The 20,588-nt window shown below is 40.5% G+C and overlaps 1 protein-coding gene across 3 annotated transcripts in view; it reads left to right on the top strand.

The window, feature by feature from the left end:
• LOC124605189 (activated Cdc42 kinase Ack) overlaps positions 1–20,588 on the top strand; it is a 509,613-nt gene that overhangs the window by 228,968 nt on the left and 260,057 nt on the right. For all 3 annotated transcript variants that reach the window (XM_047136704.1, XM_047136705.1, XM_047136706.1), the window contains one exon: positions 9,742–9,899. In XM_047136704.1, coding sequence (XP_046992660.1) covers positions 9,742–9,899 — 158 coding nt within the window. The remainder of the gene's footprint in view (positions 1–9,741; positions 9,900–20,588) is intronic.

Below are 20,588 nucleotides of genomic sequence, written 5' to 3'. Positions count from 1 at the left end.
GGTGGGACTGCGGGGAGTGGTAGGTGTAAGTAGAAAGATGAACTCTGGGGAGATGTTCTTGGAGCGCCCTGCTGGATTACTGGAATGGGATCACTGTGGCATGGTTTGTAGGTGGAAGTATCTGACAACTGACGAACTCCTTCTGCCATGTAATCCGTGCGGTTCAAAACAACGGTGGTGGAGCATTTGTCAGGAGGTAGGGTTTTCGGACCTAATTCTACTTTCTTACATAATTTTTCGCATTTTTTGCACCACCGTGGATCCTTGCTCCTTCCATCTGCGTCAATACAGAAAAGTTTCCTTATCCTTATCCAGATCCCAGTCCCACATACTGTTCCTATGTTGTTGCTTGGCTCATGAAATCCCCCCTAATGGCATTACCATCAAATTACCCATCTCTGCCTGTGCATGGTTGGTAACTAACCACATTTGTCCCACAATGTTGGTAAATATTATGTACAACCACATTATCAACATCAGCAGCAGTAACAATATAATTCACAAATTTTGAGTTACTGCGATCATCAGAACTGTTACAAAAACAGAAAGAAACACTAAAGTCGCAACAGTAAGTTCAGTAGGTTGAAGGCCAAATATACAGGAAAACTAAAACCCACAAAAACACACAGAAAACGATAACATAACATTACATTAAAGTAACAATTTAACGATAAGATTTTTTTTATGAAAAGGACAGATTCACAATGGTCGACAGATTTGGGGGCGGTTTAGCTGAAATATTCATAAATAAACTGGAAAACTTGTTTATCCAACAAAATCACAACATATGCAAAAAAAAACTGATGTATTACAGAAAGTATGTAGAAAGCAACATACTAATGCAGAGGTGACAAGAAAGAAACATATGAGATAGCACAAAGAATGAGAGCAATTTTTTTTCTTTTAGACAGCATAGTTGTATGGAGATAAGCAGCGATTAATTTACTTATAATCAATTATTCAAAATTACAGTCACAATCGCATTATTTATTTTGCCACCGACCGGTTTCAACCCACGATGTGGTCATCTTCAGGGCAATTTACACCATTCGGTCGCTCGCTGGAGTCTTCACCCTGCCTGTGCACGGTTGGTCGAACTACCGATCCATGGTTGAGTGCCAGCCTAAATAGTGTTGTCATGCATTGCTGGCAGGCATGTGACATGTGGTAGGAAAAGAATGCCCACAATTGCAACATTATGGAAGCATGCTCTGCTAGCCGCGGACTTAGCACCTCTCGTGGTGGCTGCCAGTGACTCCATGGTCACATAATCGATGTGGTGTTGTTGTTGTTGTTGTTGTTGTTGTTGTTGTTGTTTCTGCTGCTGATGTGGATAATGTTGAAGTACATAATATTTATCAACATTGTGGGACAAATGTGGATCAGAGTGGCTGCGCGGTCTAAGATGCCATGTCACAGATTGCACGACCCCTCCCGCCAAAGGTTCGAGTCCTCCCTCGGGCATGGGCGTGGGGTTGTTCTTACCATAAGTAAGTGTAAGTAGTGTGTAAGCCTAGGGACCGATGACCTGAGCAGTTTGGTCCCTTAGGAAGAACTCGCACACATTTAAACATTTTGTGGATCAGTGTAGTAGTAGTAGTAGTAGTAAGTAGTAGTACCTGTTGTTTTTTCTTTTTTTCCTCTCTCTCTCTCTCTCTGTGTGTGTTTTTTTTATTTTTTTATTGTATATTTTTTTATAGTGAAATGAAGTGCTGGAGTTTGCAAGTTTGCTAAATGCAAACTACAAAGGAAGTGAGCTATTGGAAGTACACCAACAGTGTAAACTAGAGCTGTTGATAAAATATCGGTATTATGTTGCAGAAAATATTTATATATATCGGCGATACTTTTTCCACCGATATGTTGTTGTTGTTGTTGCTGTTGTTGTTGTTGCTGTTGTTGTTGTTGCTGTGGTGGTCTTCAGTCCTGAGACTGGTTTGATGCAGCTCTCCATGCTACTCTATCCTGTGCAAGTTTCTTCATCTCCTAGTACCTACTGCATCCTACATCCTTCTGAATCTGCTTAGTGTATGCATCTCTTGGTCTCCCTCTACAATTTTTACCCTCCACGCTGCCTTCCAATACTAAATTGGTGATCCCTGGATGCCTCAGAACATGTCCTACCAACCGATCCCTTCTTCTAGTCAAGTTGTGCCACAACTCCTCTTCTCCCCAATTCTATTCAATACCTCGTCATTAGTTATGTGATCTACCCATTTAATCTTCAGCATTCTTCTGTAGCACCACATTTCGAAAGCTTCTATTCTCTTCTTGTCCAAACTATTTATCGTCTGTGTTTCACTTCCATACATGGCTACACTCCATACAAATAAATACTTTCAGAAACGACTTCCTGACACTTAACTGGGTTTCCACCTCAGCTCTTGATATTCATGCAAGTGGTTCTCTTTTCTCCAAAGACCTCTTTAATTTTCCTGAAGGCAGTATCTATCTTACCCCTAGTGACATACACCTCTACGCCCTTACATTTGTCCTCTAATCATCCCTGCTTAGCCATTTTGCACTTCCTGTTGATCTCATTTTTGAGACGTTTGTATTCCTTTTTGCCTGCTTCATTTACTGCATTTTTCTCCTTTCATCAATTAAATTCAATATTTCTTCTGTTACCCAAGGATTTCTACTAGCCCTTGTATTTTTACCTACTTGATCCTCTGCCGCCTTCAGTACCTCATCCCTCAGCGCTACCCATTCTTCTTCTACTGTATTTCTTTCCCCCCATTCCTGTCAATTGTTCCCTTATGCTCTCCCTGAAACTCTGTACAACCTCTGGTTTAGTCAGTTTATCCAGGTCCCATCTCCTTAAATTTTCACCTTTTTGCAGTTTCTTCAGTTTTGAAACTTCCTGGCAGGTTAAAACTGTGTGCCGGACTGAGACTCGAACTCGGGACCTTTGCCTTTCGTGGGCAAGTGCTCTACCAACTGGGCTACCCAAGCACGACTCACGGCCCGTCCCCACAGCTTCACTTCTGCCAGTACCTTGTCTCCTACCTTCCAAACTTAACAGCTCCTCTCCTTGATAGAGCACTTGCCCACGAAAGGCAAAGGTCCCGAGTTCGAGTCTCGGTCCGGCACACAGTTTTAATCTGCCAGGAAGTTTCATATCAGCGCAGAGTGAAAATCTCATTCTTCAGTTTTATTCTACAGTTCATAACTAATAGATTATGGTCAGAGTTCACATCTGCCCCTGGAAATGTCTTACAATTTAAAACCTGGTTCCTAAATCTCTGTCTTACCATTATATAGTCTATCTGATACTTTCTAGTATCTCCAGGGTTCTTCCATGTATACAACCTTCTTTCATGATTCTTGAACTAAGTATTAGCTATGATTAAGTTATGCTCTGATATATAGTTATCAAAATGGCAGTATCAAGTACTGATATTTTTATTTTATTTTTTCACTATGTTTGGTAAATATTTGAAATTGTTCTTTTGAAACTGTAGTAGAATATAATTTTACTTTCACGGTGTGAAGGGGTCTTACTACTTTTTGAGCTTTCAACACATCCAGTCTTTCTCTTTAGCAAGCAAGTATATGTGTCACAAGTAGTGTGGAATAGGGTGTAGCGGTGTGAATGGAATAACGGGAAGAAATAGCACACCAGTTTCATTAAAAGAATTTTTTAACACAACTAGTGTGCTCTATCTTCATGTTGGCATTCTTCAAAAACAGTTGTTGAAAATAAACAAAAATCTAAATGACAAAACTGCTCATTGTGAAGGATGGAGACATGTAAGGGGAAATGCTGACTTAATCAACACTTGGCCCAACAGAAACGACAACATTCAGCTTCGGTACACAATATTGACATTACAACTGCTAGATCGCTGGCATTTGCAGAAATGAAAAAAAAAAAAAAAAAAAAAAAAAAAAAAAAAAAAAAAAAAAAAAAAAAAAAAAAAAAAAAAAAAAGCAGAAAAGTCAACATGAAGTGCTCCAGTCAAATCAGATATGTGACAAAACCTAGTGACAGACCCATCAGACATTTTTCATTGTGCCACTTACATGCAGTTACCATTGTTAGCAAAATGGGTATTGCCAAGCATGAACGTGCATTGTTTTCCTTTAAATTCTTGCTCTAAGAGGGATAAGCAGGCAGCTAGCTTGTTGATGTACAGAATATTTAATACTTAAATATACAGCTATAAAACTGGCAGTATATTTACAATGTCCAGCCAATATTTTTATAGGCAGGGAAGTCTAGATTTTTTTCTGTCAATATATCAGTACTTTTTTTTTTGATATATCGGGAGCCGATGATGATATTTTTTAAAATATCAGTATATCATATTCTCAATATTTTTAAAAATATCAACAGTCCTAGTGTAAACAGGGCTGTGGTGTACTCTTTTCAAGACATTTTCTCCAGCATTAGCAGAGAAGTACAAAACAGAGGCATCATCTGAGTTGTTCGTATTTCTAGAATATGTGCAGCCTGTGTCCATAAAATTGCAGATGAGCCAAATATGTATGTGTGAAAAGAACGGAATGGCACTGTTATGTAACAGAGATTCACATAACATAAAATGGAATACGAGATACACTTTATACTTCATTTTTGTAGTTAATCAGCTAATTAAATCAAGATACACTCTGTTTTATTTTTGTAGTTAATCTTCCAGTTCTCTTATTGCATTAGTAGTATTTAGATACACTTATTTTTCTTTTTTATTATATTCATTATTGTGTAAAGAGTAGGAGGAATAAATAAAATATTATAATGTGAACATCACATAATTCATATAAATTCCTCATCTACATCTATACTCTGCAAACCACCACAAAGTGAATGGCAGAGGGTAGGCCCCATTATACTAGTTTTACAGTTTCTTCCCATTCTATTGAATGTCACTGCACGCGCAATAATGATTCTAATCTTATCATCACAACCCCTATTGCAGCAGTATGTAGGGGGTGGTTGTATATTTATAGTCATTATTTAAAGCCTTTTATTGAAGCTTTGTTCATAGGCTTTCTTGGGATGGTTTATGTTGCACTTCCCTAAAATTTCTGCTAAACATTTGTGAACCATTTTTCATCAGGAGAGATATCTATACTGAACATCTTGAAGAAAATGCTCAGCAGAGGTGAATTTCATATTTTATCAGGAAATAACATTGAGCACCTCAAGTGGAAGAAGAACAAAGACATTCTTTTCGTGCCCTCCAACTCTGAATGGCTGACGTAGTCAGCACATTGAAATACAGAGGAAAATTGTGCCACACTAAGAAAGTAGAAAACTGTACTGTGTTTTTAGACTATCAGGGGAGAGTGAGAGTTGTGGATTTTGAAGACAAAATCACAGCTATATTTTGTACCACAAACTCATAGACCAGAAAAGGAAAACATCCTCAGAGGTGATCTCTCCATTTTTCTCAGTGTACTTCTGAGTGCTCTGTGAAATTGTCAGACTGACCTTCTTGTCTTCTTCAGGTGCTTTTGTGAGTTTTTGCTGTCACGTGTGCTCACTGCCTGGAGTCTGGTCTGAGTCCAGGCAGCGAGTGCATGTGATGGCAAAAACTCAGAAAAGCACCTGCAGTAGACAGGTAGGTCAGTCTGCAAAATGTAGTGCATAAAATGAAAATGGCAATGTAACAGAGCACTTGGAAGCACTCCACTAACCTTGTCAAATACCCATATGAACATTGCGGAACAGCTGCTACAATCAGTGCATCTACCAGAATATGGAACAGCGCAACAATGTGTCTCATGTTCTACATCACAGGAAATGTGAGCAGATCATTGGGCTCAGCTTCTGATGTATATTCTACTGATGGAGGAGAAAAAGAATTCTAAGAGAAGGTGTACAGCCTGCAACAGCAGAGGAAATCAAAGCAAAATATCATGGTAATGCAAAAAAGAAATGCACTATAACTCTCCACGTATCAGTGTTTCGTGGTCTGCTGCACTGAAATATAGTTTTAAACCTAAATTGATTATAAGCAAAGGGTACTTGAGATACACATACAAAAATTGAATGCAGAATATTTAAAAATTAATTTTAAAAAAATGTATGTACGTGTACTGATCATTTGTCCACTTAAATCTTGTTGCTAAACTGTCACTAAATTTAAACCAAAAACGAATGGACTGATTGAAATAAAATTCCAGATGTTATCTGTTGCAGTCATGTGGCACTTGGCAATAATTAAAGAATTTAGTGATTATCACATAGTGGAACATTATATGACAATGCGATAGGCAGAGGACAGGTACATCTGTATTCTACAAGCAACTGCACAGTGTAAGGCCAAGGGTACTTTGTGCTATTGCTAGTAGTTTTCTTTCTTGTTCCATACACAAATGTGGTGAGAAAAAAAGATTCCTTGTATACCTCTCATTTAATTTCTCTCATTTAGCTCTTGTGTGAGATGCAAGTTGTAGGCAGTATTACTGTAGGACCAGCTGTCAAAAATGCTGGTTCTCTTACCTTTTCCAATAATGACAAAGAATTTTGTCTTCCTTCCAAGAATTTTGATTTTAGGTCACAAAGCATTTCTAAGATACTGTCTTATTAACCTTGCTGATCTGTTAGCACCATTCTGAATTGCTGTGATGTCTGTCTTTAGGCTTGTCTGTTGAGGATCCTAAACACTGGAGCAGTACTTGTGACTGGGTCACATGAGCATTATTTACCCTGTTTCCTTTGTGGGGCTGCTGCACATCCCCAGAGCTCTCCCAGTAAACTGAAGTAGGCCTTTCATCTGTCCCACAACTGATCTGATGTACTTGTTCTATTTCATATTATTGCAGCTAGGTATTTATTTAATATACAGCATACCTTAAATGTCACTGCAAACAGACAACAGACCACAGACCATACCCGACTATGTCAGTAAAAAGACAGGGACTAGGGACCTCAATGTTATTTTACAATGAATTTTAGTCAGGAACTCCATCCTAAAGCCTATGAGAGCTTTTGCGATCAACAGTGTGGCAAAGAGTCATTAGCATCCTACTTCCAATACACGTGGATATTAAATAGACAGCCACTCCATTTGCAAGTAGAATAGAAAGGGCAATGACTGGTATAGGATGTTTGATGGAAATGGTCTTCAATGATTAATTATGTTATTTTATGCTCCTAACATGCCTTTTTCCACTTGAATTTCAGTATTCTTCTATAACGGGAGTGAAATTCAAATAATTTGAAGGTTTGTTGAAACACTCCATTTGAGTCGTGATATCTGTGATGTTTTGGCTAGCTCACTGCTCCTACTGTCATAATGCTAATTCACAGTGATGTCTTTGACCCCAGTTGTTTTTTGTGCCCTAAAGCAAAACAAAACAAACAGCGACGTCTTGTTTTGGAATTTACGTTACGGAAAATGGTTACAAATGGTGTGCAGTACTGTATTGTACAATTACATCTATAACACCTACTGAAAAGTTGTTTTTGAGTGTTCCAGAGAATGATATGATGTGGAAAATGTGGCTGCACTGTAGAGTCAGATTGCCACGACGACGATGCACAAGTTTACTAACATAATTAAAAATATGTTGCACTGTGAAGTAATGTTAATTTACCTCTGAGATGCGCTCTACCACTGTAGCAATGGAGGATAGCATCAGTCAACAAAATTAAACTCCTATTGAAAATTAACGTTTTGCCCAACTACACATCAGTTATTCAGTAGCTCAGTTGTTAGAGGGGTAGACCGTTAAATTTTACAAGATAATGTCCATAGATACCTGGTTCAAATCTAACCCAAATTAATGTTTTAACTTATTTGTGAAATGGCTCAACAGTCCTCTCATATGGAAACATCATCAAAATTACAAAATTTCACTACACCGATCAGAAACAGAACATTACTGTGTTTTTCTTGCTGTTTACATGTGTTTACATTTACAGTAACTGTTCAGACATCACGTTCAAAAAGATATTTTCTGGTTAATGTGATTTTTACTGTATTAGAAACAGTGTTTTTACCTTCGTACTGCCCAGCTAGGATCCAAACGTTTGCAGTTTTATCATCTTACATAAAGATGAAGTAAGTCTGCTTCAGACGCTAACATTAGTTACAGCTCTTATGTTTGTGCCATCTGCACATTGTACACACTTTTTCTCTCTCCGTATAACGTCATTGTCCAACACCTCGTTGTACTGTTGGATTATAATGACTCTTCACTACCAGCAGTGCTTTCCAAAAAAGTGAACTGTTTGCAAAGTAAATTCATTTATCCTCTGCTGTCCATTTCTCACATTAAGACTGATGTGAAGCTATATACAATATATCCCACAGTTGAAATAACTGCTACAATCAGTTCTTGCTAACCCTGGTTTTATATTTTGTGTAAAACTTTAAAAATATGTGACCCTTGCAGGATTTGAACATATGAACTCTTTAACTATAATCAAATATGCCACCACACACACATTGGATGCCATTTTTCAGCTAAGTATCTTCTGCTGACCAAATCAGCACTAAGTTTTGCCAAGAATAATTTTATTGTGTTATGGTTCACAGCTCATGACTGATAGTCAATAATCTAGTTACAGTAAATGGACTCATCTGCAAACATTCTACAAATCCTTAGTTTTGAGCGTGTTTACTGATGTTGCAGGGAGTATGGAAAATATGGTCTGTCATTGCACATGCTGCCGGTCTAAATGAGGGGAGCATAAGAAAATCAATTTTTGCAAGGCCTCTACTATCAAAGTTCACAAATTCATTTCTACTTCACAAATTCATTTCTACTGTTACTTAAAAGTTTTAACTGCATTCTCCATAACTAAATAGTTAAACTGTTTGCAGAAGTAGTACGTAAAAACCTTGTAATTTAGGCTGACGCTCCTGTGACACATGTATAGCTTCGTCTTACTTCTAGTCTCTGATATCACCAGAGTGTCAGCCAGCAACAGAGCATTTTTGATCACGTGAGCAGATCTTGATATTTAATGATTTTTAAGCTTTCATTGTATAAAAATAACAGATATTTTGTGAGAATATTGACTGTAAATGCTGGTTAAATGTTATAATCAGTCAGAATAACAACAATCCAAAACATATTTTTAACGTAGGAAAATAGCCTATTGTATGAGGTACCCACTGCTGTGCACCACATGAGGGATTGCAGAGTATATATGTAGATTATGTATATACTGGAAATTGAAGAGTTTTCAGTAGTGCTGGATATGCAACTTCAAAAACATAAATGACTGCAAAGTGCAAGTTACTTGTTGCAATCCATAATATCATCTGATGCAATATTGTCTGCACTAGAAACTAAGAGCTACTATCAGTTTTGGTCATCTATTGGTTATTTGTTTTAGTTTTCATTATAAATTATTTTTTAGGGAGAGACTTTGCGGCGGTCGAGAAAAAAGGTAGCATCGCAGTTAAACTCTACATGTTCAAAACATAAAATACTTGTAATTTCTATGTATTAATGTTTGTCCCCTGCTCACATTTCTTTTGTTAATTACATTACTGTGTACTACATAATAAATTTGAAGAATGAGTGTTAAGTGAAGAATCTAGAGATATTATTCAGACCCCTATGTTTCATTCCTGTAGGAGCACAAAAACAAAATTAGGTTAATTAGAGCACGCACAGAGGCATTCCTCCCCTCTCTGCATATGTGAATGGAACAGGAAGAAATCCTAACTTCCTTCATGCTAACTACCCCTGCCATGCACTTCAGTATGCATGTGGAAGTAAAGTATTTTTGGGTACAAGTAGCACATTTATTGAGCAACACATTTGTGTTTCCAGTGCTGGGCTGCTGTTCCTTCAGACCGACCAACATTTCTTGCATCCAAAGAATATCTCCTGGGGTCATTTCCAGCAGTCATGAAAGCATTGCAGAAATTTGAGGAACCAGAAAAGATGACTGTTGAAAGAGGTGACAGTGTTGTTGTCATTGATGGCAGGTTAGTTATTCTGGAAATTTGTCTGGTAATGTAAGAACTTTTACAATATTACAATATATTTCATTGATACATTCCTCTCTGCCCCCATCCCCCCACTACTGCCCCCCCCCCCCCTCTCTCTCTCTCTCTCTCTCCCTCCCTCTCTCTCTCTCTCTCTCTCTCTCTCTCTCTCTCTCTCTCTCTCTCTCTCCCCCCCACCCCACCCCCCCCCCCCCTCTCTCTCTCTCCCCCCCCCACCCCCCCCCCCCTCTCTCTCTCTCTCTCTCTCTCTCTCTCTCTCTCTCTCTCTCTCTCTCTCTCTCCCCTCTAATTACTCAAGTTCATAATAGACAAATTGTTTGTAAAATAATGGTTGATACTAGTACAATTTTGATGCAGTAGAAACCAAACAAAAATTACATCACCTACCAGTTTATCACAAAATCACTTTTTCAGCTAGTGAACACAGTGAAATGAGTGATCTGCCTTGGCTTGGTTGGCATGGGTAGCACTAAGTATCTACAGCCAGATGACGAGTCTGGCGTAGTGGTAATAAATTATTCATGTATGTATATAGATATAAAATTTTTTAGCATGGAATATAACAATATTATGAAAAGAATAGTTGTTCTGCCTTCAGCTGCCAGAGACTGTGGTCATGTTTATGGGACTTGTGCGCTCGTGTGTGTGTGTGTGTGTGTGTGTGTGTGTGTGTGTGTGTGTGTGTGTAAAATTGTCTAAATTTTCAGAATACAAGGAGACTTGTTTGTTTCGCCATAAGCAGTATTACAGGAAAGAAGTGCGCTCAGAGATGGACCTGATGCTTCTGTTCACATGTAAAGAGCTGCAAGATAAATGTTGATTGCAAGAGTGTGCAGTGTGTCCTTGCTGAAGTGATGACTGTTGAAGCATTACACCTTAAGGATACTGACGATGACATAAACTATGCATTGTGGGAGGGAGGAGAGTTGGTGAAGAAGACAGTAGACTCGGAGAAGTTTGCTGCAGAGGTTAGGCATTGGGTCATGAAAGGAATAGCTTACCATCATATCTGGAGGATTCAGAGACAAGCCATAGCAGAAGTAAAATCTGCTGCATCCCATAATACTGACACATTAGTTCTTCATTTTGACTTTGCTGAGAACTGGTCTATTGGTTTGCAGAACAAAATTCAAAGTTATGACTGGCACGCATCACAGGTATCAATATTCACATGTGTTGCTCACTTTCTTGGAACATCACACTGTTTTGCTGATGTCAGTGATGATCTCATTCATGACAATGCTAATGCGTGTTACGCTGTCAGCATGGTAGTTGATGACATAGCATTTGAAGGCACTTTCTAAAGATATATATGTCACTGATGGTGCAGCATCTCGTTATAAAAACCACTTTCAGCTTTATGAGCTCGGTCAACACTGCATTACACAGGGTGTATACAACCCGGGACAACCGGGTGATCTGGGAAAAACCTGGGAATTTTTTCATCCGGGAGAAAACTGGGAAAAACTCGGGAATTTTTTAGAACTCTGGGAAGTTTTTATTGTTTTAGTTTTCAGTTAAATTTTTGTAACTTAGATTAGTAAGAAACAATACTCTAATGAAGAATATTACTGCATCTCGCTACTGCAGAATAATACTGCAGCAATAAAACACAAACGAGAGAAAAAAGCGAATATAAAACTTAAGTTGCAAAAGAAATGCACTATATACAACAATAAAACACAGTCCTCATACAAGTGTCTGCCAACAGCAAGATGTGTCAAAGGCTTTAGCAAGACTATGCAATGTTTAATAACAACAAATTGCCTCCGTTGAGCGTGACGTCACAGCTGTTTACCTTAGATTTGTTTTAGCGGTTGCGATAGAGCTTATGCGCATTTGCAGTTGAGTCGTGTATGAGAAGTACCTTCTCTCGCTTCTGGTTACAGAAGTGTGACAGTTAGCTGTATAAGAAATAGCAGCAAGCAGCCAGATGCTATCCGGAGAAATTTTACTGGTGCGCCTAAGTTGCCAGATTCATGTATGCGCTAAAGGCCCGGAACTAGGGATATGGGGCGAGGGCAAACGGGGTATCTACCCCGGGTGGCAGTTTCAAGGGGGGAGGGGGGCAAATTCATATTATTGTGGAAAAAGACCTTGTTTCACAAAACGCCTAGCATCCAGTGCCAGTTGGTCTATCGATTACTCGTATGATTTTTAACGCATCTCTGTTGGTTTTTTAACATTTTTGATCAAATTCTAAGTTGATTTCTGAATGAATCATAACTTGATTTTTGAATGCTTGCATAGTGTACGTGATGTCCCTGCACGGGAATCCCCATCGCATCTAGAAATAAACTTACCTCCAGACAAAAGAGGACAGGGCTATACGAGCTGAGTGAATACAGCCGAACGGTTAAATGGCCATCACTGTTTATGTGGTTGAGTGGGTTTGCAAATGATCAGCATTATTATAATTACTGGCGAATTCCATAGATTCAGACTACCGGAGTAGAAATAAATGACTAACAGGAATAACAGGCAATAAAGATTATGTATTGTCTTCTCCAAGTATCCAAGGAAATGAAATTTTGACAGAAAATTTTTGGCTAGACTGCTACACTACTAAGGGCCAGTTATACAGTCCCCAGACAGCAGCCGCTAAAGTTCTATTCTGGGAGTCGCGTGGTAAACACGTTGTACGAACACATAATAACGCCTAACCGGAGAATAAATGTGAGATAACTAAACCGGTGACTGTGACAGGGTTAGTGAAGTTAACCAGAGAATAAGTTTTGACAGTGGCAGGAATAGTTAAAGAGTTAGTGATGACAAGGTTGTCCGTTAGAATGAGGAAGGAGAAGAAAAGGGGACTCTCAGAAAATACGGAAGAATATGACAATTCAAATTGTATATAAAAACTTCGTACTACTACTGTTCAATCTCGTGCTTCAGAAGCTAGAGAGTATGAATGAAATGTGAAAATGTTTCCTAACATAAACCTTTTTGCTTGTAGTGGGCCTAATAGGCATTTGATATTGGTACTCCATGAATTATATTCTGTCGTGTTATAAAAATGACCATTTATGCCAGAACAGTCTTGTTTTCTTTGGTGTGTGTAACAATTGGTGCAATATTAGGCAGGCCTATTTTGTTTTATCTAGCAGACAGTGATAACGTACACGTAATCAGATCAAGAAACCACACCAGTCTAGGGTACTATTTGTATTAACAAAGTTTCTAGTATTAGACAATGACGTTTCATTTTTTCATGTAGCAAAATGTTGACGGACTTTGATGAGGTAATAGATTCTTTCTCAGAAAGGAAAGTATGCCATGTAAAGCTGTGTCAAGATTAGAGAGAAAAAAAAGCTAGGATTGAAGAAATGTGTACTGTCTTGCTTGTCTTTTGTTTTTATTCGTTTTATGTATCCTATTTTTAATTTTATGTCACACAAAACAGTTCTTACCTAACAGGCAGTAAAGACTGCAAATTTTCTGAAGAGCTCTTGTTCTGCCGGTTACAAATAATCCCATTCAGTAGTAATTGCAAGATTCTTTAAAAGAGGGGCAGGATGTCAAACCGGCTGACTGGGAGCAGGAGAGGCACCACAGAACAAAATATTGCACGTTTGAATTCCACAGAGCGAAATACAGAGCCGTGTGATGGAAGAATGCTATGTGAAGAGGCGTGGCACTGCACTTCGGCACACTTAAGACCAAATAACATGTATTACATTCCCTCGAACATATACGTTTTATGTAACAGACTTGTCAGAATGATGATTGCTAAAAAATGAAGATATCTTTGAAAAGTCGATTTTTTTAAATTTTTGGCATGCTACCTCAAACACTCGAGGGAGGGGAGTGCCACTATCTAATATTGCCCCCGTTCAGAAATATTGTAGATCCGGGGCTGATGCACAGAGCAATCTGAGTTGTAGTGGGGAGGTGGTAGTCTCCAAGTGACCAGTGTTTACGTTAAGTGATTTTGCAGTTTCCTCTTCGTTTATTGCTCTCACACCAAATGAAAACAAAACGGATTTTTGTTGGCCGGGAGCTGTCAAGTGAATTCACATAATTACGGAAGGGTAAAATATGTTATTAGTTTCAGATTGTATTTTGTTTCCATCTTTCTGACAGTCAAGCGTTGCAGAACAGTGCAGTTATTTTTGTCGGTTTGCTGCAGCCAATTTATTTGAAACGAAGCGTTTAATTCAGCACTATTGGCTAGTTTCAACTGTTCGCTGCATTTCAAGTTCACGTTTTCATCTTCTAGCACGTATGGCATTATGCCATGATAAAGAACCTAACATGAGATAATACAGTACTGCTACTCCAAGAAAATTTACATCTGAATCTGGACATACGGATGTGCACTTTAAGCCGAATTTATTATGGCTCACAAAATTCCCATGTTTTGTTTCTTTTATGACATAATGTAAGAGCTTTTAATGTTTTATACATACGAATGTACGGACTTCCTGTGTCATCGTAGCTGTGCAAGCTCTCTGGCAACTGCTGAGGCGAACCTATTTCTAACAGGTCGCGGGGAAAATATTCTGAATAGTTGTATGAAAAGCGTTACTTTCAAAGTAAATTTCCTATTTCGCAAGATGAACTCTGTGCTTGAATGTCCGATGAATTTCTAAATTCACAGAGCGTTTGACTCTCATTCAAATATCAGATTTTTGATGATGACCATTTAGAATATTTTTGAGCCCAAAAGATCAGACATTTATGTCGTTGTTAAAAATTTTACTGGCACATTTGTGTGATCTATCTTCAAGTGTAACTCGCGCAAAAAAGATCAACTTTGTGTGACAGCATAGCTTCTCTTGCAGCTTATTAACCTTAGAGACCAATATTATATGTGAAAGCTTTTCTTTTCTTGTAGCAATACTATGTATATTAATTTAAACCATTACCTTTTCCTATTTGTGTGTTCGCGCTTATTAACAGTGATGTTGCTATTGGCTGACTACATCACATGTCCTATCCTCTGAATATCCACTGTCATCAGCTGGCGAGATCGCTTGACACGAGCTACGACTGGCTTACAAAAGCGCATCGCAATCTTGATTTCAGTGTTTCGGAAAGTAACATCTGGTGTTTGGTGGAATACGAATTTATACTTTCGTAATACGAAAATATGCAGTGTACATGTTACTGCACATCAGACATCTTTCCAAAACGTGTTGTTTCCCCTGAGTTTCGTTTTTTAAAGTGCTGGGAAATTCTACGACGGTGTATAAAACCACTACCATTGAAAGGACTGATAGGTTTAACAGTTCTGAGGAAAAGTATACTGTTACTTAACACGGAAAAAATGTATTTTCATCCGGGAGAAAGTGTATTTTTAACCGGGAAATCGGGGAATTTTTTTTTCCTCGGCCACGTATACACCCTGAGTACAGGAATTAAGACAAAAATGTATATTTTCAGCAATAGGTCATGGAAAAAGTGCATATGATAGGGTAGGAGGTCTCTGTAAACATCTTGCAACAAAAGTTAATCTCCAGCATGAAGCTGTAGATGCTATAAGAGATGCTACTGATTTATACACGTTATATGAACATTGGTAATAAATATGAAACTCTTAATTCTAAATGGAATCCTTCCTAAACACCCAGAATCCTAAACCACTCATCTGGTTCAGATTCATTGAAGACACCTTTGTGATCTGGATCGAGGGTTATGCCACCTCTCAGTACTACACAGAGATGGATAATTATATTCTCCGTCAGGGTTTTTACTACCCCTCGTCATGCCCCAAAATGAGAAATGTCGTGACCACTATCTTTCCCACCCCTCCCACAGTGGTATTCTGCTGTCTGTCGAACCTACACAATATACTCTTCCATCCCTACACAGCCCCAATCCCAACTCACCAACTCCTTACCTCTTGGCACATTACCCCTGTAATAGAGCTAGATGCAATACCTTTCCCATATATCTTCCCATCACTACCTATTCTAGTCAGGTCACAAACATCACATAACCCGACAAAGGCAGGGCTACCGATGAAATGAGTCATGTGGTCTACAAGCTGAGCTGCAATGACCATGCTGCATTCTATGTGGGCATGACAACCAACAAGCTTTCTGTCTGCATGAGTGGCCGCTAACAAACTGTTGCCAAGAAACAACTGGACCACCTCGATACTGAGCACGCCACTCAACATCACTTTCTTCATTTCAATGAATGCTTCACAGTCTGTGTTATATGGATACTTTCCACCAGCTTTTCAGAATGTGTAGGTCGGAGCTCACCCTGCAATATATCCTGTTTCCATAACCATCTTGGCCTTAACCATCATTAATCATTCTCCACGCCCATGTAGCACCTTCCCTGTTCCAATTCCAGCACTAAACAGCCCTCTATTCCACCAATGCACCCAGTCTTTTTACCTCTCTCCTTTTCCACTACCCCCCCCCCCCCCCCCTCTCCCCGCCTCACCTCTGCTCTCTATCTAACCTCCTGACTGCACATAGTTGCCCTAACGTCTCTCCACCTCGACCGAGCATGCTCCCCAGCAGCACTGCACTGTCCTCCACCCTACCCTACTATCCCTCACCCTCCCTGACACCAATCATTTGTGCAGCAGAAAACATGATCCCTCGCTCTTTAGGGTGCCCTGGCGAAAGACAGTCCCTTGGTGGTCACCAGAAGTTGCTGAAACAATTAAGGGGCATTGGAGAGCTCTACAGTGGCATAAGCAGCACCCTTTCCCGCAGCACCTCATAGACTTTAAACAGCTCCGTGCTCATGTTCACCAACTTATCAAATGACAGAAGTAGGAGTGTTGGGAGAGATATGTCTCGACCATTGGGTGCCATATGTCACCTTCCCAAGTCTGGGCAAAGATTAAACGTCTTTTCAGGTACCAGACCCCAGCAGGTGTTCCCAGGATTAACATAAATGGCGTGTTATCTACTAATCCAAACGTGATTCTGATCATTATGCGTGAGCCTCTGCGTCAGAGAAATAACCCCCCCCCTCCCCCCCCCACCACCTTTCGCTCTCTGGAAGCGAAAGTCGTCTCATTTACTACACGCCAAAGTGAATCCTATAACGCCCCATTTACGGAGTGGGAGCTCGTCAGTGCCTGCCCTGACACAGCTCCTGGACCAGATCAGATCAACAGTCAGATGATTAAACATCTCTCATCTGACTGCAAGCAACATCTCATCATCATCTTCAACCGGATCTGCTGCAATGGCATGTTTCCATCGCAGTGGCGGGTGAGCACCATCATTCTGGTGCTCAGACTCGGTAAAACCCCACTTAATGTGGATATCTATCGGCCCATCATCCTCACCAACATTGTATGTAAACTGCTGGAACTTATGGTGTGTCGGCGGTTGGATTGGGTCCTAGAGTCACGTGGTCTACTGGCTCCATGCCAGGGCTGCTTCCGCCAGGGTCGCTCTACCACTGATAATCTTGTGCCCCTAGAATCTGACATCCAAACAGCCTTTTCCAGATGCCAACACTTGGTTGCCATTTTTTTGATTTATGAAAAGCTTATGACATGACCTGGCATCATCACATCCTTGCCACATTATATGAGTGGAGTCTCAGAGGCTCAATCCCGATTTTTATCCAGAATTTCCTATAGCTTCATGCTTTCTGTGTCAAAGTTGGTGCCTCCCATAGTTACCTCCCCATATCCGGGAGAATGGGGTCCTGCAGTGCTCTGTATTGAGTGTCTCTGTATTTTTAGTGGCCATTAATGGTCTAGCAGCAGCTGTTAGGCACTCCGTCTCACCTTCTCTGTATGCAGACGACTTCTGCATTTCATACTGCTCCACCAGTACTGGTGTTGCTGAGCGGCACCTGCAGAGAGCCATCCAAAAGGTGCAGTCATGGGGGCTAGCCCACGGTTTCCAGTTTTCAGCCACAAAGTTGTGTGTTATGCACTTCTGTCGGCATCATATCTTTCATCCAAAGCAGAACTTTACCTTAATGACGATCCACTCACTGTAGTGGACACATATCAATCCTTAAGACTGGTTTTTGATGCCCGATTGACTTGGCTTCCTCGCCTTTGTCAGTTTAAGCGGAAGTGCTGACAGCACCTCAATGCTCTCCACTGCCTGAGCCACACCAACTGGGGTGCAGATCACTCTACGCTGCTGCAGCTCTACAGAGCCATTGTTGGATACCGCCTTGACTATGGGAGTTTGGTTTATGGTTCGACGGTGCTCTCAGTGTTGTGTTTACTCAACCCAGTGCACCACTGTGGCGTTCGCCTAGCAAAAGGAGCTTTTAGGACTAGTCTGGTGACCAGTGTCCTTGTGGAAGGTGGAGTGTCTCCATTGCAGTTTAGGCGTGCGCCAACTGCTGGCCATTTATGTACCACACATTCGTAGTTCTCCTGCATGTATGAATCACCACCTCCTTTTCCCACCCACGGCAGTTCATCACCTGCATCAGCAGCCCAGGTCAGGGCTTCCAATTGCAATTTGTGTGCAACCCCTTCTTTCTGATTTGGAGTCCTTGCCTTTACCACCTATTCTTGAGGTCCATTCACGTACACCGCCACGGTGTACGCCTAGGCCACAGCTTCGCCCGGACCTTTCACATCGCCGTAAGGAGTCAGTTAACCCCACAGCTCTCCACTCGCTGCCACTTCCTTTCGATTCTTGGCAAGTACCGAGGCCACGAAGTGGTTTACATCTACATCTACATTGATACTCCGCAAGCCACCCAACGGTGTGTGGCGGAGGGCACTTTACGTGCCACTGTCATTACCTCCCTTTCCTGTTCCAGTCGCGTATGGTTCGCGGGAAGAACGACTGTCTGAAAGCCTCCATGCGTGCTCTAATCTCTCTAATTTTACATTCGTGATCTCCTCGGGAAGTATAAGTAGGGGGAAGCAATATATTCGATACCTCATCCAGAAACGCACCCTCTCGAAACCTGGCGAGCAAGCTACACCGCGATGCAGAGCGCCTCTCTTGCAGAGTCTGCCACTTGAGTTTATTAAACATCTCCGTAACGCTATCACGGTTACCAAATAACCCAGTGACGAAACGCGCCGCTCCTCTTTGGATCTTCTCTATCTCCTCCGTCAACCCGACCTGGTACGGATCCCACACTGATGAGCAATACTCAAGTATAGGTCGAACGAGTGTTTTGTAAGCCACCTCCTTTGTTGATGGACTACATTTTCTAAGCACTCTCCCAATGAATCTCAACCTGGTACCCGCCTTACCAACAATTAGTTTTATATGATCATTCCACTTCAAATCGTTCCGTACACATACTCCCAGATATTTTACAGAAGTAACTGCTACCAGTGTTTGTTCCGCTATCATATAATCATACAATAAAGGATCCTTCTTTCTATGTATTCGCAATAGATTACATTTGTCTATGTTAAGGGTCAGTTGCCACTCCCTGCACCAAGTGCCTATCCGCTGCAGATCTTCCTGTATTTCGCTACAATTTTCTAATGCAGCAACTTCTCTGTATACTACAGCATCATCCGCGAAAAGCCGCATGGAACTTCCGACACTATCTACTAAGTCATTTATATATATTGTGAAAAGCAATGGTCCCATAACACTCCCCTGTGGCACGCCAGAGGTTACTTTAATGTCTGTAGACGTCTCTCCATTGATAACAACATGCTGTGTTCTGTTTGCTAAAAACTCTTCAATCCAGCCACACAGCTGGTCTGATATTCCGTAGGCTCTTACTTTGTTTATCAGGCGACAGTGCGGAACTGTATCGAACGCCTTCCGGAAGTCAAGAAAAATAGCATCTACCTGGGAGCCTGTATCTAATATTTTCTGGGCCTCATGAACAAATAAGGCGAGTTGGGTCTCACACGATCGCTGTTTCCGGAATCCATGTTGATTCCTACATAGTAGATTCTGGGTTCCCAGAAATGACATGATACGCGAGCAAAAAACATGTTCTAAAATTCTACAAGAGATCGACGTAAGAGATATAGGTCTATAGTTTTGCGCATCTGCTCGACGACCCTTCTTGAAGACTGGGACTATCTGTGCTCTTTTCCAATCATTTGGAACCCTCCATTCCTCTAGAGACTTGCGGTACACGGCTGTTAGAAGGGGGGCAAGTTCTTTCGCGTACTCTGTGTAGAATCGAATTGGTATCCCGTCAGGTCCAGTGGACTTTCCTCTATTGAGTGATTCCAGTTGCTTTTCTATTCCTTGGACACTTATTTCGATGTCAGCCATTTTTTCGTTTGTGCGAGGATTTAGAGAAGGAACTGCAGTGCGGTCTTCCTCTGTGAAACAGCTTTGGAAAAAGGTGTTTAGTATTTCAGCTTTACGCGTGTCATCCTCTGTTTCAATGCCATCATCATCCCGTAGTGTCTGGATATGCTGTTTCGAGCCACTTACTGATTTAACGTAAGACCAGAACTTCCTAGGATTTTCTGTCAAGTCGGTACATAGAATTTTGCTTTCGAATTCAATGAACGCTTCACGCATAGCCCTCCTTACGCTAACTTTGACATCGTTTAGCTTCAGTTTGTCTGAGAGGTTGTGGCTGCGTTTAAACTTGGAGTGGAGCTCTCTTTGCTTTCGCAGTAGTTTCCTAACTTTGTTGTTGTACCACGGTGGGTTTTTCCCGTCCCTCACAGTTTTACTTGGCACGTACCTGTCTAAAACACATTTTACGATTACCTTGAACTTTTTCCATAAACACTCAACATTGTCAGTGTCGGAACAGAAATTTTCGTTTTGATCT

Source organism: Schistocerca americana, chromosome 3 (genome assembly GCF_021461395.2).
Source record: "Schistocerca americana isolate TAMUIC-IGC-003095 chromosome 3, iqSchAmer2.1, whole genome shotgun sequence".
Lineage (NCBI taxonomy): Eukaryota > Metazoa > Arthropoda > Insecta > Orthoptera > Acrididae > Schistocerca > Schistocerca americana.
Note: the sequence above shows the minus strand (reverse complement) of the source record. Positions and strands in the feature narration are given on the sequence as shown.